Source organism: Elgaria multicarinata, chromosome 7 (genome assembly GCF_023053635.1).
Source record: "Elgaria multicarinata webbii isolate HBS135686 ecotype San Diego chromosome 7, rElgMul1.1.pri, whole genome shotgun sequence".
In the NCBI taxonomy this organism is placed as follows: Eukaryota; Metazoa; Chordata; class Lepidosauria; order Squamata; family Anguidae; genus Elgaria; species Elgaria multicarinata.
In genome coordinates, this window is record NC_086177.1 from 62,355,331 (window position 1) to 62,379,020 (window position 23,690).

The 23,690-nt window shown below is 41.3% G+C and overlaps 1 protein-coding gene across 1 annotated transcript in view; it reads right to left on the bottom strand.

The window, feature by feature from the left end:
* Positions 1 to 1,133: 1,133 nt before the first annotated feature.
* The window catches only part of KLHL14 (kelch like family member 14), a 73,638-nt gene continuing 51,081 nt past the window's right edge, over positions 1,134 to 23,690 (bottom strand). Inside the window, exons 3-8 of the mRNA XM_063130694.1 lie at positions 22,949 to 23,038; positions 13,792 to 13,870; positions 4,619 to 4,809; positions 4,348 to 4,506; positions 2,238 to 2,395; positions 1,134 to 1,344 (exon numbers count right to left, since the gene is read on the bottom strand). Of these exons, the coding sequence (XP_062986764.1) occupies positions 1,204 to 1,344; positions 2,238 to 2,395; positions 4,348 to 4,506; positions 4,619 to 4,809; positions 13,792 to 13,870; positions 22,949 to 23,038 (818 nt within the window). The 3' untranslated portion in view covers positions 1,134 to 1,203. The remainder of the gene's footprint in view (positions 1,345 to 2,237; positions 2,396 to 4,347; positions 4,507 to 4,618; positions 4,810 to 13,791; positions 13,871 to 22,948; positions 23,039 to 23,690) is intronic.

The following is a 23,690-nucleotide window of genomic DNA, read 5'->3' on the forward strand; positions in this document are numbered from 1 at the left end:
CACCATACAACCCAAATCTTATAAAGGATCATTAAGCTTGAGTTCTGTCTTCTTGTCTTTGGGGATAAATAAGGAAAAAGGGCATCTAACCAAGGGTAGTATCCTATGGGGCTGTTGCGCAAGCGCCCCCTTCCACTGATTTCATTGTGCAAGTGAGATCTGTTGCTTGTACAACGGGGATTTTAATGCTTCCTATAGGAAGCCCCCAAATGAGCAGAAACACTCGTTTCTGGATCAGGTTGGTGGAGCTCCCTTATGTGAGTTTCCAGAAACAAGCATTTCTTCTAATTTTTGGTTGCTCCTGGAAGTCCTAAATCTCCATTGAGCAACTGTGGAATGGAATTGGCGGGGGCGCTGACCCTCTTCAGATACTGCCCAAATTAATTAACTAACAGTTGATATTTGTAAATTAATTGCAGGAACAAATTGAAGTTTAATTATTAAAAAAACACTAGAACAGACCAAAATGTTTTATATACTATGGAGAGAAAGGAAATCAAAATATGTGGACTTTTGGAAAAAATGACTGTGGGTTCATACTAGTGCAAATAAGAGCAGAGATTGGCACCGATCCTGAAACCTCAATTGTGAGAGTAAGTTTGAAAACCCTCTGCTTTTTTTTTGCTATACTTACGCATGGAAATTTGGGGGCAGAGCACATGTTCATAACAGAAGCATTATTATGCCATTACCTCTTACGATCTCCATTCTGATGTGTTGCTTGCAGGGCACAGATTAGGGTTTAGCCGAAGAGACAATTCTGCAGTGCAATACTTTCCAGTATCTCAATTTTGAATTACTTGTGAACAACATCATCATGACTTCAACACAGATCCCATGCAGGTAAAATACAATGCACAATAATAATCTTGTTCGTTCAGGCGGTATTTGGATGTTTAGCATTATTTTTTCCTTTAAATTTAGAATCAATATAAGGGTCTATAGCAGGGAAAAGTTAAGATCAATCTGAAATGGCTGTCTGTCAAGGTGTGCAATGTTCAATGCGTTTAAGCTATGGTCTGACAAGATACCAGTCTATCTCAGGAGGAAGCTATACCTAGCCCTCTTTTAAAATCATAAATGTGAGTGTAGGGGAAGGGTCTTGTTGTATGTAGTACCAGGAACTCTGTTCTCTAAAATATTTATGCCACCCATCATTCCTTTCCAGAAGGTAACAGTGTCCTTTTCAGTACTTCCAGTGTATTATTTGTTGTACGGCACACACGCAGGTAGTATGACAGTAGAACAAGCAGGGCCTGCAAGGGGCTCGGCTACATCTCCTTCAAGCTCTGTCCAGGTTCCTTTCTCAGGACTGTAACAAATAGTAGAAGATTTGTAGGCTCCCTGTAATACAACACAGTCTTGTTGAACTAGCCAGTAAGTAATATCCAAGCAAAATCTGTATAACTTCAACTAGAAAAGAACTAGTCCTTGAATGTTCAAACACTCGCAGTTGTAGTCATCTTTATAACAAAGATGCATACAAGATGTGTTCAGACGCAATTTCTATCTTAAAAAACAAATCAAAACACAAGCAATGGAAGAGGCTTCCAAAGAGCAGGGCTGGCGGTGGGCAAAGTGAGAAGTGGTGGGTGACTGACGTCCTAACAATAATCTGGGATGGAGGGATGGGGTCCAGCAGGACCTTGGAAGTGATAGCTGATAAAAACATTTAAACTGTACCATGGCCTTCTCTTTATGGAAGGCCCATGGAGAGAAGGCAGGAGGCAACAGCTGCTGCCCCTCTTCCTCCTCCTCCTCTGATATCAGCAATGGGCCATGCCAGGGTACCGGGCCTTGTCAACTGCCTGATGAAGCCAATCCCTGATAATAGTGCCTGAGACTAGCAAGAGTCCCTTCTGGCATCTCGCCTCCCTCCCACTCCACCCAATGGTTTAGTTCAAAGACTGTGAGAGCAACTGATATAGGCCTCATCTACACCAAGCAGGATATTGCAGTATGAAAGTGGTATATAAAAGGCAGGAGCCACACTACTGCTTAATAGTGGTATTGAAGTGCACTGACAAGTGTTGGGGCCCACTGACACATACCATATATCACTTTCATGCCACTATATCCCGCTTGGTGTGGCTCCTGCCTTTTAAATACTGCTTTCATAGCGCAATATTCTGCGTGGTGTAGATAAGGCCTTAGAAATGTATCAATCCTGAGAAGGAGAAGTCACTATATGCTCTCAAAATGATAGCCAGAGAAGCCCTTTTCAAACAAGTACATACCATACTCCAGCTGTAGCCTCCTACAAGGTAAATGCTGTCATCAAGAACTGCGCATCCAGGACCACTGCGACCCTCTAAAATAGGAGTCTGCAAAATATTCCATTGGTCGCCTTTTGGGTCATAGCATTCGACAAGCATGACATCAAGGTGTGAAAAACCTGCATCACACATTCATAAAAAAATTTAAAAATGGAAACTACTTGTTTTAAGTTAATAATTACAGCCAGTATTAAAAGGTACTTTATCAAAGTTATCTTTTCTTAAAAAAAAAAAAAAACCTACCTTATGGAGGGGAAATTTATCTTTTTAAACTAGATGGTAAAGAACAGGAGCAAGCCCATTACAGGAGGATAATGTAATACTTGCTCTTTGTTTTCTTCTGCCAGCCAATTGGTGTAAACAAAACCTACTTTAGTGAGCTTCAGATTCCTTGACCTTGGCATAATAGCAAACACATACTTTCAACAGCTACCAGAAAGCATCCATTTTGGACTGTTACTGATAGGAGATTAGAGAAACAACTGATTTTTCTGTCGTCATGAGTGTACGTGGAAGGGTTATTTGGCATTTTACTCTGGAGATTTTGAGGGCATAATCTGGTGTGAAGTTCTGCTGTACAAAATCCAATCAAATAAATGGGAGCAGCATATGTGTATGACAGAGCTTCCATTCATTTCAATGGAGCTTGCAGAGAACAACCTCTTTGTAGATGTTGTAGATATTTTAATATTTTATTTTTCTAGAAGGTGAGTGGTTATTTTACGTTCTTGATTTTTGTGGCCTTGAGGATAGATTGAAAGAAAAATATAAATGAACAAACAGGCAAAAGTAATTGAAAAATGGGTGGAGTGGCATTTTAAGGAACGGAAACTCTAAAAAAATCCCTGCAATAAACTGCAAATACAGATATTACCATGAGAAAAAGATGCTGTTGACACTAGCACAAATATCCAGTTTTAGTAGCAAAAACAGTACAAATATGCTATAGTTCCTCTGAGCTTTTTGTTGTGAACTTATCACTTTGATACAAAAGAAATAGCTTCTTTTAGATAGTTGTAGTGAAAATGACAGATAGCATTTCATATTTAAAAAATGAAAGGAGCATAAAATACAACCATCTCGCAAGTTTCATTTGTGCATCAAATGAAATGCAGTGTATTGAATAAACTTGGGAGAAGCCAAGCCAGTTGTACTTAAAGAAAGGGAACTTAGTACAGGTTGCATTTGCATAACAGAAATTGTTCTAAATGATGTATATGTTTAGTATGCTTTTAATAATAAACTTGGCTAATCATTCTAATAAAGGGTTCGTTGTATGTCATTCAAAGAACACCCTCTCTTCCAGTCATCAGCTGTCTTTATGATACATCTAGCTGAGTGCAGATAACCCAAATCTCTGAAGATCAGCAACAGAGAGAACATGTCATTAAGGCTACAGGACTTCTCCATCCAAATTACAAGGAGAACAATATTTCCAAATTTGAGGGGTTGAAGTCCATTCTGCTTCCTATCACCAGACTGGAGTTGGAAAGATCATATTACTACAACATCTTATATAAGATTAATATAAAGAAAAGAATGATTTCTAGAATAAACATTTTGCAGGTAACGTTTAAGTCTAATAAAGAATTTTAACAGTGCAATCCTACACAAGCTTACTGAAAAGACCCATTGAATTCAATGTTGTGTACTTCCCAGGTAAGTGTAAATAGGGTTTCAGCTGAAGATTTGAGTCTCCTCCTGATATTTAGGAATGGTTTCTCTGTGGACAGCTAATATAGCTTCTTCTCCAGCTGCATATCTTGGGAAATGATTTACGGAGGCAAATACTGCTGGCAATTTGGGTCAAAAATAATCTGTTTGTTACAGTGAATTCATAGTGATGACAAATCATCCATGCTTCTGAGTAATGGAAGTTCCCATTTTTTATTATCTAAAACATTCATTACTCATTTATTTAATGTACTGTTATAATTTTTTTTAAAAAAAATGCTGGCTCAAGCATCATGCTAAATTGTGTGGCAGGGTTTTTAACTTAGTAATGACTAACCAAACAAAAAATGTGTTTATCAAAAGACAGAATACTACACTTTGCTAATAAAAATGTGACCTTTTAAATGATTTCCTCCAATTGCATACAGTCGATCATTCATTACAGCCAATGTATGGATGGCTCGCTTTGTGTTCATGTCTTGTTTTCTAGCCCAGACATCCATTACAGGGTCATAGCAATAGAGCCAGGGAACATATTCACCATTATGGACACCACCTGCAAATCAAATATGCCTTCATTAGTTAAAGTGAGGACAGAACCGTTAAAAGGAGAATTTGGTAGATAAGGTTTTGTTTTGAGAACAAAGGGAATCCAGAAAACAACTTACCTGAAATATAGATTTTGCCATTGTGTACAGCTCCTGCATGTGCTGCTAAGGGCTGTGGTAGGGAAGATACGTAACGCCATTCATTTGTCTCTAAATTATAGCATTCCACACTTGACAAATAGCCAGTTTCATTTCTCCCACCAATCACATACAAGTTCTTATCAAGCCGACAGGCATAAAAACTGGCTCTCCTAGAGAAAAAACAAATAGAGCACTTAGTTTCTAGTGACTAGAATTAATTCTGTCATTCTGTCTTACAGAACGTATCAGCTACTGCTCTAACTGTATTCGCTCACTAATTTACCTGAGAACCCAGATGACCTTTTCCCAACTGTTGTACTCTCAGGCATTAGCTAGACCTAAGGTTTATCCCGGGAGTGTCCCAGGGTCATCCCTGTTCATGTAAATGACACACAGGATATCCTGGGAGCAGGCAGGGACGATCCCGGGATAAAGCTTAGGTCTAGCTAAGGCCCAAGTCTTCCTATTCCAGGTATCATGGCAGGTTCTAAAAATTGCTCATCTGTAATGCTTTTTGGACCTTCCATCACAATTCCTTTTTATAGGGAAAGGGGCAGGCAGGTGACACTCTCCAGCAGTAGTGGAAGAAGGTTATCAATTGCAAGGAAACTAGATACTGCGTTGGCTGACACTAGTAGTGTCGGAGGGAAAACACACCCAGAAAATGGCTTTCTTGCTTGCTTTGCTGTTGTGTGGAAATACTTTTCTAATTAATAAATAGATGTTTACAGCTATCTCCTATCAAAAGCTCCATGAACACTCTGGGCCAATACATTTTGTTATCCAAATAGCTGTAGCACACAACATGAGAAGCGCATCCCCAAGGTGTACCTGCTATGGGGCAGAAACTGTTATACGGAGGTGCTTCATTGAACAATACTGTGAACCAGCATTCTGTGATCACAAGGACTCCTGAGGCACATAGTGTGCATGATCACATCCTTCTGGAATATCTCAAGGGATTCTGGAGCACATATCTTGGATCATGCATTAGATCGGCTTCCCTTGCTAGCTCCATTGAATGGGCAGCACTTTTTCTATAAATGTGCTGTCCCAAGCAACTGCCTGAAATACTTGTTTGGCCAGGCCAGGATAGGCCAGGCCTTCACAGTGACTCGATCCACACGTCATGACAAATTCCTGGGTTGTTTAATATCGGCAATTGTTGAGGTAACTCTGGGTTGTTTAACCCCTAAACAATACAGAGTTCTAGGTTCAGACATTATAAAAGAATCCAGGAGCAGAGTGTTCTTGCGTTGCTAATTGAAAGCGGAAGAGGGTGAACAGGCAGGAACAAGTTCAATGGGTTGTTTGATTATGTGAGCTGGGTCAGTGGGTTCCAATGAAGACATGGAGGGTCTTGCAAGAAATATCTGTTAGCCCCATTCAAGTCTTCAAACCCTGCTTACCTGGGACACAACTGGGACAGCACCATGTAGCCCCCCCCCCAAGATGAGCCCCCCCCATACATATAACATGGACATGGGAGAAGGGAGGCCTATGCACCTATAGCTTCTTTCTATTGAAGTTTGCACAGTATGCACAGATGCCTCGGTAAACCCCTACGTCATGTACAGTATGTATCAACAGGGGTTGAGTATGAGATAAGTGGGGGTTTGAATGCCCAAATAGGGCTATTCTATTTAATGTAAACGTTCCTCAGATGTTAATACTGAAGAGAAGCGAGTATTTCCTACTCAAGCAGACCTCCATGTGTCCATTGGGTCACCTGGTGAATTAGGGTGTGTGACTGGATTGTGAAACAAATATCTTTTGTGTGGTCCTTGTGTGATCTTCAGAAGGATAATTTCTTGGCAGTGATGGTGCAAATTAACATGCACACATTAGGTGAGACAGAACTTTAGCTTAAAAACGATGTGCTGATTTTATTAGCTGTGGTGAATTTAAACAGGAACTCATTAATGTTTGGGGGCATCTGGTACCATGGAAGGATATAACAACTCAGTAAGACAAAGTAAAAAAAATGGGATAGATAATGTAACAATAATAAATTATCTTGACATTCACTTTCTTTATGGTCCTTCAAGGGTCATTGTTCCCAATTTACTAAGAGAACCACATCATCAGATTTTTTTTCTTCAATTATCATTTTTTTCTTCTTTCTGCACTACTGCAAATAGAACAACTTTCCTTGTATTACATTTCTGCCCTCCAAGAAGGGTTTATCTGGCTAACTCTCAACAAAGTCTTTTCCATCTCTTTGGTTCCATGTGCAAAGGAAATTTATGACTTCGGTCAGGAATCAGAATTGACAGAGAACATCTTGCTATGTTGTGTTTTCGAGTCATTTTCGCATTCCTGAAAGCCTAATAGGAGGCACTTTATATGAACATTTCACACATGGCACTACAAGCACCCTTGAATCTCTCTTGTAGGTTTTGTGTGCACATGAGAACACTGACAAGATAGGAAAAGAAGTTGAAGAGACGATATTCAATTCATTATACATTCTAGCCAATGTAGTATAACATTCTAACCATGAACTCAGCTGGTAATTGTGAGGAGAATTGTAGCCAAAGCTGAGCCACTGAGATACAAGAGGGAAGTATCGGCATGTTTGGGGAGGGGAACCCGGATGTTTGCAGAATTTGTAATAATAATAATAATAATAATAATAATAATAATAATAATAATAATAATAATGTAAAAAAGAAAAGAAGTGAGCAACTCTTGACTATTGCAAAAGAAATATGGAAGTGGGGAAGAATGGAATACATTGTTTGGAGGAAACAGTTGGATGGAATACTGAACCAGAATACACCTATTAGGTGGGATTTTTTTGTTGCAGGTCCTACCTGTTATATTTGAATAACAGATTTAATCCTTGCATAGGGGCATACCAATGTCTACTTCTAAGAAGTACAGAAGTGCTGCTGAGCTCCTCTTGGATCCTCAGTGTACGCTGGCCCTCTGACAGAAATACATAAAAATCTCTTCACGCTATGCACTCAGATATAGTTATGATTTTCAGGAACTTTCCATCGACTTAAAAAAATGAGTGGAAGACAGCCTTTGGGCCTTATACAGATCTTGCCCACACATCATTGTGGGCCAGTATGGAAGGTTTATATAATACCAATTAAACTGAAAATATTATTAATAGAAGACATTTTACTATGCTATGAAAAATATGTATGTAAGTGACGTGTGTGCTTAAACAGTTAAAACATAGCTACACTTCAACAATTACAATTGAATCAGATGCTTTAAAACTTCATCCATCAGGGTTTTTTTTTGGGGGGGGAATCTAATATAAATGATAGGTGGAGGTGTTTCTTGCTATCCTGCTGTCTTTAGAAACAGGTCTCCTAATAAATTTATTATCTATGTGCATTCTTGACTTCATCCACATAGTGTCACTGTTAGGAGCAGAAATGTAACAGTCTGCTTCATTCTTCAGATTAAATGTGTGTTTTATGGGCAAACTCCCAATAGTAAAAATTTTAAGTTTCCCTTATCCTTCTTTTTCCACTAAATAAATTATACTTGAGCCATAGAACTCTAGTTAATTAATGTAAAATTTAATTGCTATAAAAAGTCCTCCATGCTAAAATATTGCACTAAAAATTCAGTTTAGAAACGAAATCATTCCCTCATATACATCTGGTCTCCAAAAATATACTGCCATCTCTAGTAAAAGAAATTACATCAAATTACTCTTGTGGATCAGGATATTGGTCCAACTACAAGTCCTGCAGTGGCTTGTGAAAAGTCCCTGTAATGAACTTAGCTAGATTTTACAATGCAGTTACATGGGAAAGGTAAAAGAAATTCTTTCCTGATCCCCACCGGCAATGAATTTATGCCCTGGATCTTGAAGTTTGATTGCCAATCAGACTGAATATCTATCAGAGTTATTACTGATCATTCCAATGCCAAGATCTTTTTAGAAGAACCTTGTCAGTTGAAGTGATTTTAATAAAACATTATGCTCTTTGTTATAATTACACATCTTCCTCTTTCTTTTCCTTTAGCATGAAAAATAAAATTAACTGGCATCTGAAGATATGTTGTGATTGGCCAGTTTTTTCATCATTTGCATCTAGAAATATAACTTGTTCCTATTAGTACTCTGCCTTTGGGCTGGAAATAAAATATTGTGGGAAAGGTAATATCTTATTAAATAGATAAGTCACTCACCTCTAACTGTTCTTTCAGTGGATACTCTGTGAATATGGGACTGTACCTGTGCAGACCATTGGTGGGACTTTCTAGAAAGCTCCGCAAGATTAGGCCTCCTCCCCACCATATGCAGTAGGGAGTGTTGCAATAGAAGGGAAGGCAGAGCCAGCACCTTCGCATTCAGTTCAGACCATTGACTGTTGCATAAAACATTAATAAAGCCCAGGTCACAGACTTCCAGAAAGGGCCCCCTAACTTTTATAGGGCTAGAGGATCCATTAGGATGGTCCACCTCAGAAGACTGATGGAGCTGAATGGTTTCCTGATAGCTCTGGGGGATTTTCCTGTCATTTTAGCTGGCAACCCTGTCAAAGCTGTGGTTGACCTCTGGAATGGGAAAATGACCCAGATCGTTGATGCAATTCCTCCTGAACACCCTCTCCCCACTAACAGAGGTAAGCTAGGCCTGAGGAGCTGTTAGTCATGAAAACAGTAGGGATGACAGCGGCAGAACATACATAATGGATCTGATTAAACATAGATTGGGTCTTATTTTAGAGCCTATTCTGTAGCAGTAACAATTAGGGGTGTGCATGGACCCCCCGCTCCGCCCCGCGGGCCAATCTGAAAATTTTGGATCGGCCCGCTCCGCCCCTCTTCGCCGCGGAGCTCCGGCTCCAAATCGGAGCTCCGCAGTGGAGGGGAGTGGTGCCAGGTAAGGCCAGGAGAGGAGGGTGGGGTTTTTTACCGGGCCCTGCCGCCGTCGCCGTCCGTGCGGCGACAGCGGCAGAGCCCGGTAAGGGACCAAGGGGGAGGGTGGCCTTACCTGCCTCCGTCCGCGGTCCGTCGGCTTCTTCAATTGAGCCCGCGGTTCAACCAGGAAGTCTGGGCTGCAAGTGTGGCCTAGACTTCCTGGTTGAACCGCGGGCTCAATTGAAGAAGCCGACGGACCGCGGACGGAGGCAGGTAAGGGAAAAGAGCGGGGGGTTTACCGGGCCCTGCCGCTGTTGCCGCATAGGCGACAGCGACAGCGGCAGGGCCCGGTAAACCCCACTTACTTTTCCAGCGGAGCTCCGGATCGAGGGGAAGGATCCGCCTTCACCTCGATCCTCTTCGCCACGCTCCGCCGGCCCCCCAATCCTCCGCCTTAAGGGGAGGCGAAGCACCCCGCTCCGCTTCTAATTCGCCGGTCCGATTAGAAGCGGAGCACATCCCTAGTAACAATGGTGAAGAAGTCTTACTTTTCTGTCATTCAGAATTGTCATAGGGCTTTTCTGGGTGGTGAGAGAGGTATTACAAGTGCCCTTAAGGAAGAAAATGAGACCATTTGGTGGCCCATTGTGACCGGTTTGCTAGATACTTTGTGGATAAGATCATTTGTCTATCCTGACTTAAAATGCCACAGTTCGGCCAGGGCCAGTAGATGTACCTTTTGCACCTGCTTGTCTGATTAAGTTGGACACTTTTCAATTTGTTCAACCTAAGGATGTGGACAGAATTATTGGAGAGGGGAGGCCTGCCACATGTATACTTGGTCTTTGCCATTCTTGGCTTATATGAGCTTCCAAAGGTGGATTGGATGAGCTGGTGTTGGGAATGGTGAAAGCCTGGTTGTGGGATGGTGTGGGCCTGCTGATTGACATCTACATAAAACCAATGGGAAAGGTCACTTGGGGATTTGGAATGCAATGTCACCAATATACAAATGATATTCAGTTGTATCTCTCTTTCCCATCACTCCAGGGAGGCTATTGAGGTCCTGAACTGTTGTTTTGAGTCAATAATGGACAGGATATAGACTGAAGCCTAACAACATAGAAGTACTCCAGTTCAGTAGAACTGCTCATCCTCGAAAAAGGATTCAACCTATGTTGAATGGGGAGCGTCTTCCTTCAAAGACTCAGATTTATAGCCTGGGGGTTCTTCTGGAGCCAGCCTTAAATCTAGATGCTTAGGTGATGGCTGTAGTGAGGTGTACCATTCCCCAGGTTAGATTAGACTGGTACACCAATACCAACAATTCCTGGATTCTCATTACTCTAGAGTTCCCAAGGCAGGGACAGCAGGAGTCCTCTCTAGCCTGGCTTTGTGGGGTATCCAAAGAAGGTCTCCCCATCACCTACAGCTTGTTAAGACAGCCTTGAAGGAGGCCCTGCTCCATGTCCCACCACTGAGAGAAGTGCAGTTGGTAATGAATATAGGATCTTTCTATCAAAGCTTCCTGCTCTGCATGGACTACCCTTGCTACAGTGGAGTGCATTTAAATTGTAGATTTTCAGCAGCAGCAGCAGCATTGTATCAACCAGACCAGTAGCTAGGTGTTTGGAACAGAGTTCAACAGGTGGCATAAAGAGGAGACAACTTACTTGGGAGTTTATATATCCTCAGCGGCATAATTTTTTAAAATGGGCACCATCCAGCAAAAAAATAAAATATTTAATTTGCATTCATTTCAGTGAAAGAAAGTTAAATACTTGCTTAGCTTTGTCTTTGAAATATGAAGGACATAAATGGAGCAAATCCTTCATTGTTCTTAAATAACAGATACTGAATACATACATATGCAGCTATTAAATGATTGATTTTTTAAAACAACCACAAACTATTCCAAAATAAATCTTTTTTGCAGGTGCCCTTTACAATCAGAATCTAGCACCCAGCACTGAATCTAGTTTCTCCTCCTTCAAGGAAGGATTCATGTTGTGAAGATCCCTAGATTGGGGTCATGGTGTTTCATTCTACATGCTTTTAAATGGTTAGTGCATTTTAAATTGTTTTATTTCTTATTGTGAGCTGACCTGAGGACCTTGTTAAAGGGGAGCCTATAAATACTATAAGTAAATAAAGCCTTGTTTCGGTGGGTTGAGGGGGAATCCTTATTGAGCTCAATAGATATTTTGTCATAAAAATGGTACGAGTGCCAAAGGCTCTTTTATTAAAGAATATTAACTGTTAACATCTGTCTTTATCAGCATTTGATTTAATAAATTGTAGGTGTCCAAGGAAGTCACAAGGGACTAGTCAGTAAACAATTCACATAATTTTTGAAACGTCTAATCACATTTTCAGTAATACTGTCTATCCTCAGAGGCTCTTACTACAGCGAAATAATTGATCACCGTATGAGTTATGTAGGCTCAGCTGAAGGGGGAAGGTTAATTATCTCACTGTAAAGCCCCAGCAAAAAGGACTTTGATAATTAGAACACAATTTTCAAACAGATTTTGGACTTCTCAGTGCTTTAAAATTATATTTTAAATATGAGACAGGCTTACAAGAAAATGCTGAGGCTGTCCAATATTTTTTTAACACATGGTACAAGCTCTGCAGACACTAAATCTGACTGCTTTTTAAGTTAGAGGCAGTGAGGCTGTGACAAGTAGATTTGTTCAACTGGATAATGAGCTGAACATCTTCAATTTTTATGGATGTCCTAGCTAAAGGGTATCCCCAAATGCTTTATATACTATTCATCTGTATCTTAAGACGTGGATAATGGTTTGCATAATAACAGCGCATCTCTCATTATACAATCTTCTCCGCCTCCCACCAACTTACTAAAGTCTACAGGAGCTCTAATCAAGTTCCTCTCTATGGGAGAAACTAAACATGGTCTAGAAGTGGAGAGTTTAGAATCTGCCTATTGTTATTGGCCGGTGCTCTTCTTTCCTTTCCTTTAGAAAGTTCTGCAAGACATTCCATAAATTTAGGCACCTGCTTTTTAAATAAATAAATAAATACTTGGTTATTTTATAATTGGCTTCTTAAAGTGTTATTTCTGAATACCTCAGCACTGATTTGAGGTGTGAACATTTGTTCGCAATCTTGAATTTGTATAAAGTAAGTTGGATTATAAATATTTTAATTTAATAAATAAAACGGGGGGCAACAATGAATGTTCATAATGGGTGGAGGAAGACGAGAGCAAAGAGGAACTTGCATCCTATGCAACCTGATTACATAGACATGGTGGGGACCCATCAGGTGTTGCCACCACCAGTTTAAGGGATTTATGAACTCCTGAACTTAATAGGGAAGCAGCGGTGTCATTGCTCTGCCAACCCATACTGAAATTCAAGAAAAGAGCCAGTGTGGTGTAGTGGTTAGAGTGTTGGACTGGGACTCGGGAGACCTGGGTTCTCGTCCCTACTTGATCATGAAGCTCCCTGGGTGACTTTGGGCCAGTCACAGACTTTCAGCCCAACCTACCTCACAGGATAAGATGGAGAGGAGGAACATGTATGCCGCCTTGGGCTCCTTGGAAGAAAGGTAGGATATAAATGTAACAAATAAATAAAAAATAAATAAAAGAAATGCAATAAAAATAAAATAGTCATGGAATGTTTTGGAGACATATGAAAGACAAATAAATGGATGTAACAGTTCATTCTTTACTTCAGGAGGGTTGAAATGTTTTTACTCGAGGGTCAAATACTCTTTCAGGAAAACTCTCAGGGGCCGCATTTCTGAGGTGTTTGGGGCCAAAGGTAAAAGGGTGCTGCCAAACCTACGTAAATTTCCAGCATATTTTACCTTAAAGCTTTTACTGCCAGTAACTAAGCCATAGAAGAGGCATTTTGGCCTTTTAGAATGGCACAAATTGTACAAATGCCATGAAACCACAAAACAATTGGTGTTTGGCGAAAAGGGGGACATGGCCAAGAAAGGGGGCACAACCATCTGGGATACCCCACAGGGCAAGATTGAGAGCCCAGGAGGGGCAGAGGTTCTGCACCCGTTTACTTGGAAATTTCTTCTAGTCATCCAGATAGGATATAGCACTCTGAGGTTTCATAGGCTACTACTCTAAAGCTTAGAAATGTCTAGCAATTATAAAAGCTACAACATTAATAAAATGTTACAGAAAAATGCATCCATTTCAATACCTTAAACAGCCCCACAGGAGTCTCTTCTGCCAGAACTAAAACAAACCATCTCTTTCAGAAACTCCGCCCCCCAGTGACACAACTCTCAGTGATACCCACCCCCAAATGTGTAATAGTTTTTACCTCTCTTGCATGGGTGGAAGTTGTATCCAGCTGTTAAACCTAGGATCATACCGGCTGACGAAGTTTGTACTGTGCTTCCCTGTAAAAAGATTAGTTTTGTTTTCTGTCATTACAAATCACAGTTTTATAGTATAGTCCTTTCATTTCTTGGCAACCTTTAAGGAGTTTTCCTCTTTAGAGCAATATTCTAAAAACAACAACAAACGTCTATGCCGATACCAAAAACATAAGAAGAATTATTTTGGCTCTGTTTAATAAGGATTTCTACAGCCCCCTTTAAAGACAGAAATTCATTGCTATTTCAAAAGATGTGCCATAAATAAAATGCTCATGACACAGTAGGAAATTATCGTTCTGGGGTTGGTGGGCTTCTCATGGAATTTCATGAATATTTTGTAACAAGCTGCAGAATCATGGGTGAATCTGACATTCCCTCCTCTCTCTTCCCTTTGTATTGGGAACAGGTTGATGATGACAGCTTACAGGGAAGTGAACAAACCTTTATCAAGTGCTCAGGCATCCTTACATTAGGGATTTGTTCACGTTGCATTCTTGAGATCTCCCCCCATAGTATACAATAGATTTTCCAGACAAAAATATCACATATGAGCAAGGCTTAGCTGTTTGTCCATACTGCCTTTCAGAAGAAGGATTTATATAGGCCATCTGGGAAAGAAAGCGTTCCTATTGACTTAAACCAGGTATTTCAGCTTACAAAAAAATAAAACAAGGAGTGTAGAAGCCTATGTTATTCTGACTGCTAAATTCTGGCTTTGTGTTTCTTCAGGATATTAAGATTGCATTATACAGATTGACATCAACACAAGAAGACTGGAGCAAGGGGGTGCATGGCAATTTCTGTTTAACACCTGAGCCTTCAACAACCATCTTTAAAAAAGCTCTTTTGCTTCTTGTATGTGTGACTAAAAAATTGAATCACAGTGACACAGCAACCCAATCATGTATCTCGCATGAAATAAATAGGCAGTGGATGGTCTGCCAGGTAAATACTTTTTCAGTGTCAAAACACTAAAATACAAAAATACATGATCACAGCTTTTTCTTTTCATTTTTTAAAATTTCTAACCTATCTTCCAACCTAGATCACACCCTCAAGAATTGATCCGAGATCATATTTCACAATGAGAGGGTGTATAATATTTCATACCTTGGAGGAAAAAATAACTACTCTCCATCTAGCACACGAGGATGCTGTTTGCAGGATTGAACACGCAAAATTCATGAGTCCTGACAAGTACAGAACTTTCAAAGGCCATCCAGTCATCAGATTGGGCATATAATATGCCCAAAATATCAAAACTGTGTACCAAGGAAACCCAAATTCTGCATTCAGAGTAAATGATGTAAATGATGTAATTTGTACATTCTGGTCTTGTTATATTTGAGAACATAGGAAGTTGCCTTATACCGAGTCAGACCATTGATCCATCTGGCCCAATATTGTCGACACTGACTGGCAGCAGCTTGTTAGGGTTTCAGGCAGGAATTTTTCCAGCCCTAACTGGAGATGCTGGGCATTGAACCTGGGACCTTCTGCAGGCAAAGTATCTGTTCTACCACTGAGCCATGCCCCTTCCAATTAAGGGTTTTTACAAAGTATTTTAGTAATACCAAGTAGCTCTCTTATTTGTACACATTTCTAATTATACAAAACTTTTGAAAGTGGGAGTCACTCAGAGGCAGTGCCCTACACTCAGCACAATGTAGGCTTTTGGTCCTGGGCGACTTCAACATCCCTTTCGGGAGTGGTTTGTCAGGTGCAGCTCGGGAGTTCATGGCATCCATGACAAACATGGGCCTATCCCAATTGGTCTCTGGACCCACACATTCAGCAGGTCGCACCCTCGATGCTGTTTTCAGTTCCGAACAGACAGATCTGTCGGCAGAGGTGATAAATACCTCTGCATTGTCATGGACAGACCATTTTCTGGTCAGGATTAATATCATGGCTACCATCCGCCCCTGCAGGGGTGGCGGACCTATTAAGATGGTCCGCCCTCGAAGGCTGATGGATCCTCTTGGATTCCAGAAAGCCTTAGAGCAGCGGTTCTCAACCTGTGGGTCGCGACCCCTTTGGGAGTTGAACAACCCTTTCACAGGGGTCGCCTAAGACCATCGGAAAACACAATTTGTAACAATGAAAATACATCCTGCATATCAGATATTTACATTACGATTCATAACAGTAGCAAAATTACAGTTATGAAGTAGCAACGAAAATAATTTTATGGTTGGGGGTCACCACAACATGAGGAACTGTATTAAAGGGTCGCAGCATTAGGAAGGTTGAGAACCACTGCCTTAGAGGGTGCTATGGCTGGTATTGTCGACGATCCTGTTGAAGCCCTGGTCAATAGATGGAATCAAGACCTAACTAGGGCTATCGACACGATTGCCCCCAAACGTCCTCTCCGACCTGCTTCCAATCGGGCACCTTGGTACACAGAAGATCTCAGGAAGTTGAAGTGGCAAGGTCGACGACTGGAGCACCGATGGAGGAAAACTCGTCTCATATCCGACAAGGCACGTCATAGAGAACATCTTCGTTCCTATGGGGTGGCAATACGTGCAGCGAAGAAAGCTTTCTTCTCTGACCGCATTGCGTCTGCGAATTCATGTCCAGCAGAACTGTTTAGGGTGGTGAGGGGTCTAACTCAGGCACCTCCTCCCCTGAACCCAGTTTTAGAGCCTTCGGTAGTTCGCTGTGATGCATTTAATGATCATTTCACAGATAAAATCTCTCGGATAAGAGCCAATTTAGATGCCGTCGTTATAACAGAAGCTGAAGCTGAAGTGTCCAGCAACTCCGTGAGTAGGATTACACTGGATCAGTTTCAGTTGGTGAGTACTGATGATGTGGACAAGCTGCTTGGACCAGTAAGGAAGACAGCTTGGACAAGTAAGGAAGACAACTTGTCCTCTCGATCCCTGTCCTTCTTGGCTGGTCACCCAGGGAGGAGATGCAGTTAGACTACAACTACAACATATTATTAATGCATCTCTCAGGGAGGCGAGTTTTCCACCATGTTTAAAAGAAGCAGTGGTACGGCCGCTTCTCAAAAAGCGCTCCCTGGATCCCCTGGACCTTAATAATTATAGACCAGTATCAAATCGTCCATTTTTGGGCAAGGTGATTGAGAGGGCAGTTGCCTTCCAACTCCAAGCAGTCTTGGATGATACAGATTTTCTAGAACCATTTCAAACTGGCTTTAGGGCAGTATACGGAGTTGAGACAGCTATGGACGCCTTAGTGGATGATCTCCGCATGAGCATTGACAGGGGGAGTGTGTCCCTGCTGGTACTTTTGGACCTTTCAGCGGCTTTCGATACCATCGACCATGGTATCCTTCTGGAACGCCTGAGGGGTTTGGGAATCCGGGGCATTGTGCTCCAGTGGTTCCGGTCCTACCTCTCAGGTAGATTCCAGATGGTGATGCTTGGGGATAGTTGCTCCTCAAAAAAGGAGCTGTTGTATGGCGTACCACAAGGTGCCATCCTATCCCCAATGCTGTTTAACATCTACATGAAACCGCTGGGAGAGATCATCCGGAGGCATGGGGCAGGGTGCTATCAGTATGCTGATGACACCCAGATATATTTCTGTATGCCTTCAATAACAGCATCAGCTAAGGATAGTGTGTCTCCTCTGAATGAATGCTTGGAGGCAGTAATGGGCTGGATGAGGAAAAACAAACTGAAGCTGAATCCAGACAAAACAGAGGTGCTTGCTGTCAAGGGCTCTGACCTAGGTTTGGAGGTGTGTCAACCAGTTCTGGATGGGGCTACACTCCCCCTGAAAGACTGTGTTCGCAGTTTGGGGGTGCTGCTGGATCCGTCGCTCCAAATGACAGACCAGATAGATGCAACGGCCAGGAGTGCCTACTATCAGCTTCGGCTGATATGCCAGCTGCGCCCCTTCTTAGAGTCTGAAGACCTAAAGACAGTAGTGCACGCGCTGGTAACCTCAAGGCTTGACTTCTGCAATGCGCTCTACATAGGGCTACCATTGTACCTAGTTCGGAAACTTCAACTAGTTCAAAATATGGCAGCCAGGCTGGTCACCAGTACATCTAGGGGTGAGGATATTACCCCAACATTAAAATCACTCCACTGGCTGCCAATTAGTTTCCGGGCAAAGTACAAAGTGTTGGTCATCACCTTTAAAGCCCTACATGGTTTGGGTCTAGGTTACCTGCGGGATCGCCTTCTCCCATATAGTCCGCCCCGCACACTCAGGTCCTCTGGGGTGAACTTACTTCAGTCAGCTAAAACTAGGCTGACATCAGTTTCCCAGAGGACCTTTTCTTCTGTCGCCCCCAGATTGTGGAATGGCCTGCCGGAGGAGATTCGTAAAATTAACACTATGTGTGATTTTAAGGCAGCTTTAAAGACTGGCCTTTTCCGGCAGGCCTATCCAGATCAATGTTAAATCATGATTTTTTAAGATGTATTGATTCCTGTTCTAATGTTCCCCGCCTCGATCCAAAGGGAGAGGCGGGTAAGAAATAAATATTATTATTATTATTATTATTATTATTATTATTATTATTATTATTATTATTATTATTACAATGCTCCTTTTCTGGAGCAAAGCCCTACTCTGTGCCCTTCATGTACACCTGTCGCTTTCAATCCCCCCCCATTATTCTCCCCTTCCCCCTCTCCTTCTTCACATTCCATCTATTCTATTCTCTTTCAGCTCTGACTTACTCGCATCTTTCTTTTGCTACACTTCCTTTGACTTCCCTAAACTTGTCTTCCACCCTTGACTCCCTTCCTGGAAACTGTTCTTCTTCCAGTTCCAACTAAGCACTGAAGTCTGGAACAGTATTTTGTATATTTCTAAAATAACTAACTAACTGACTGACTGACAGGCAGCTCTTTTTCTGATAGGGAAATCAAAAAGAGCAAGAAATAAGGTAACACTCATCTTTATGCCTTTGGTAATGGTGGGCAAGGCTATGCTGGGTGGACAAGTGCCCCCACCCAAATGCCTCCTATCTAGACAGGCAATGCTAAGCAGACCATGAGTGGCATCAGACAGGGGGATTTTTGCATTTCCCTACCATGGCTATGGCCTCCTGCTGCTGCCCTACAATAGCAACAATCTCTTTATATGGGGAGAGAAAGAGGAAGCAGCAAAGACCACATGGCCCATTCAGTGGGTGTTTTTATTGCATTGCTTTTCCTGCAGACAGCAGAAAATGGAGGCAAGTTTTGTTTTTAAAAAATAAGCCAGATTTTCTGGGTCTTTTTTTGTGATGGAAAAATGAGTGGAAGGCGCGGGAGGCGGATGTTGTTGTCCAAGAGCTCCATCACACGACCATTTTATTGCACACTCGTTACTGGGCACTCACGGATTTTCATGGGTCCCTCTCATGATGTCGTCTGCCTCCTGAGTGCCTCCTGCCACTTCTAGCCTTCTTTGCGTCACAAAAATGACCCCAGTAAGTCCAATTTATTTTAAAGACAGACGTTGCTGCTATCTCCTGCTGTGTGTAGGAGAAGCAGCACGATCAAAATGGCCCACTGAATGGGCCACATGCACGTTGTTTACCTTCCGCTTTCAAAAGAGAAAGTAATGAGGGACAAACATACGGGCAGAGAAGTGATGGTGAGCAAATGTGATTTTCCTCGTCTGATGGAGCTCTAAAGGACTCATGAAAAACTGTGAGTGGGCAGTAGTGAGCATGCAATAAAACACTTGTCTGATGAACCCCAATGTTTCAATTAAAATGCTTTCATCTACTATTTGCCTCTCTTAAAATGAGGAAATGGAAGGAAAAGAAGAGGGGTGAAAGCAGGCCAGCAGGTGTGTTTTTGAGGACAATGCTACCGTTTTTCTCCCTGTGGTTCAGCAGAATGCTTCACATCATTCTCCTCCAGCCCATATCAAAAATGGGAGGGAACATAAGAGTGAGTGCCCAGGCTAGGGAGAAACATTGATTTGACCAAACATCCATGAAACTGACCGAGTAATGGAAGGAGAAATTGTTTCCTGAACCCCCTTGCCCCACCCAGCAAACTGTATTTCTCAAAATTATACTGCTAATTCTTCAACATGTTTACTTGGGAATTTTCTCCAGCACGTTTATTCCCAGCACTTGGGAATTTCCCAGCACTTGGGAATTTTCTTCAGCACGTTTAATCAGGGCTTACTTCTGATTAGACACACATAGAATTGTACCCTTAGGGTGTACTCTTATGTATTTTTAGACAGAAAAATAACCTACAACTCTCAGCATTCCCCAGCCAACCAATAGGATTGTGCCCTTAATCCCTATTCTACCACCACTAACAAGGAATTTTAAACCTTTGAGTCTGTTCTCTAATAAAACATCTTTGGGTTTTTCATAAGATACTCTTATGAAAAAAGAAAAGCAACCCAAATGTTAAAAAAATATTTTCCCTAGTAGTTCATGATTAAAAACAGGGTTGCACGGAAAAGCACGATGTGATCCTTCCTCAGTCACTGCCCTTTCTTTAGAGGGGCATTTAACAACAATACATCTCCAATAAACTGAGCTGCTGGAAGAATGACCTTCCCACTCTAGGAAGTTTCCCTCCTCTGGTAGACATTAATCTGCTATCCACTATAATGGAAGCCCTCAGTGAGTGGCAAAGGAGTCAGCCATTTTGAATATTTCGGAATCCTAAAAGCACCTGAGAAAGGAGCTTTCTTGAAAAACAGAACAGTAGCTGTTCCAATTATCTTCCCAAAAGGATTTCATCTTGTCCTTGAATTACAGCCAAAACATAACTTCTGGTTTTGAAATGGGTTAAAGGGTTGAAAAATAACCCCTGTGTATTCAGTATAGCTATAGGGAAAACCTATCATGCAACTGGTTCATCTGAGAGTTTCCCACCTACTTATTTGGATATGGGATAGGGCATAAGGGTTACAACAGAAATCTTCAGACCAGTTCTATAGGTTATAGTTCAATAGGTAACCTCTTGTGCAGTAGCATTTCAGAACAGAGTAGAAAAGTTATTTTTCCAGAACACCAATTTATTTAAACAAATAAACAAATTCAACCAGAATTAGGCTTTTAGAGTGGGCTAGTTTGTATAGCTCAGTTTTTAAGGAAATGAACAGATGTAACACGTTTATATAATTTGGTTTACTGCAGATGCTGAAATGGGCCTTTCACAATAAAATATATGCAGTATATGTAATTTCAGCTGGATCTTCTGGCATTTTGAAGTGAAAATGTGTACCTGCAAGCTGTTTTATAGTTTCCCAGTCATAATTATCTCTGTTACACAGACTGCTACAACTGCAACTCTGCCTTCATGTGCAAGCTTTTCAACAATGTCTTGACAATATTCTAAATTTTGCAAGGCATACTCTTCTCCTTTTGCTTTGTTCAGAAGTCTGTTAAACTGTTTGATTTCTTGCTGCCGAAAATTTATGAAGTAATCAAATAAAAACACACATGCATCACACCATTAGATAATTTCTATGTGGATCCCTTACAAGACTACAAATAATAGTGGAAGAATTAAGACTTTTGAGAATGTATACATAAACATTTTACCTTGAAGCAACTGGTTTAGCACTGGAAGAAAAATAGCAAACACTGCAAGCAGTGTTTTATTGTAGTACGAAATATAGAGGAGCTATCACCAAACGTCTTAATTTAGAAATTATTGTCCAGACATCTCAGAGGATGTGATAGTGGGTGAATGACATAGATACCAAAATCTCAAATAAGCAGTTCTGCAGCACGTGGAGGGGAGCTAGACAGTGTATATAGAGTTCCCATTGCCTTCTATGGACATTTCCATTGTTCATGTGGAAGCATCTTCAACAGGTGAATGGGCTTGATTATCAAGTTGTCGCACAGTGTATTGGTCCAAACCCTCAAATGATACAGAAAGCTTTTGCTTGCTCAATGCTTAATTCCCTAGACCATTCACTAATGCTCTGACCATGTTACTCCGCTTCTGAAATCTCTTCATTGGCTTCCAATTCACTTCAGAATCCAATATAAACTTCTCCTGTTAACTTTCAAAGCTTTTCATGGTCTAGCTCCTTCCTATCTCTCCTCTCTCATCTCACACTATTGCCCCGCTCGTGCTCTTCGCTCCTCTGATGCCATGTTTCTCGCCTGCCCAAGGGCCTCTACTTCCCTTGCTCGCCTTCGTCCATTTTCTTCTGCTGCCCCTTACGCCTGGAACGCTCTTCCAGAACATTTGAGAACTACAAGTTCAATCGCAGCTTTTAAAGCTCAACTAAAAACTTTTCTTTTTCCTAAAGCTTTTAAAACTTGATGTTGTGCGGACTTTATACTGTTAGTTTTACCCTACCCTGTGCCTGCTTACCCTACCCTGTGCCTGTTGGCATTCTCTTCCCCTCCTTATTGTTTTACTATGATTTTATTAGATTGTAAGCCTATGCGGCAGGGCCTTGCTATTTACTGTTTTACTCTGTACAGCACCATGTACATTGATGGTGCTATATAAATAAATAAATAAATAATAATAATAATAATAATAATACTGGGGGGTGGGGGTGGGAGGGTAGTTAATAATTTACGCTGCAATCCTAGAAAGCTATGTTTCAATTTGTTCACTTTTCAGTTTAAAATTAGCTCTAAACGTATAACATCCAGATACTGCATACATTCAGCTGTGGGCTTCAACTGTGATTTTCTACTGTATGCACAAACAGCAGCCTAATGCTGCAATCCTAATGCCGCTTTTCTTGGAGTAAGACCTACTGAGTTCAATGTGAAATATTTCTGAGTACAATGCATAGGATTGCACTGTGTTTTAATGGGATTCAGCGGATTAGTTGAATTCTCTATTCTAATCAGTTACTGTGTGATATTGGGTAATGATTTAGTCTTGAGACACTGTTGCCACAATGGTTGATTCTGTGTTACTGTATATTTGCAGATACTGGAGTCTCTCTCGACATCAGAAAACCATTACATGTGAAAGAGAAATTCAGGGAGCTCCTTTGCGTAGTGTACTGCCATATGGGTAGCTGACTATGCATGTGTGCAAGATCTATGGCTGCTGTCACATGAACAAAGGCAGATAACAGTAGAAACTCCTGTAGTGGTTGTTTTGTAGTTCTGTACTGTTCGCACATTTTTATTCATAGTCCTATTAGTTATTGTGTACATACCGTTAGGATTCCACTGGTCTTCTCCTCCCAATACGAACAAGAAATTTTCTACTTCCACAACACAATGATGGGCACTATTATACGGCATAACTGTGAATAAAACAGGTATTCTTTATCAAGTTCCATCTCTGTAAAACAGTTAGTTTAAGGTACTTACTCTAAGACAGCTCGAAACATTACATTCAGACAAACTGAAATTATCCTTCAGTTCCAGTACATATATCTAGTGAACTTAAAGTTGCTGAGTTCCAGTCCTTATAAACTATTTTTAAATTACTGGGAAATAACCAGATTAATTCATCACCAATTTCTCCCATGTATCTGCTTGCTGGTGTGTTTTGATGCCCTAAGAGCACTGCAAGTGTTGTGCTGGGTTGCAGCTGAAACTCCAGGGAAAACTGGAACTTTGAGGCCACACAGCCCAAAGGCTGTGTAACAGTTGCTGGCTCTGTTTGTGACATGTAGGCACTGTCATAACAGCTCCTCCAGATTTGCAGCTGCTGACTGGTAACTGATTGTGACCTCACCAACCAGGCACATTAGTGTCACCAGCTATTGCTATTACATAGCCGGGGGTGGAGTGGTCTCCAGATCTTCAGTTATGTTGGGGCTGAAGGGGGCTAACAAAGATGTGCCTTGCGGATTGTGGATTGCACCCTAAAAAAAGAAAAGAAAAACATATGGACACATTGCAAAAACTGCATGTCTCCAACAGTGCCATATAAATACATTGTAAATAGCA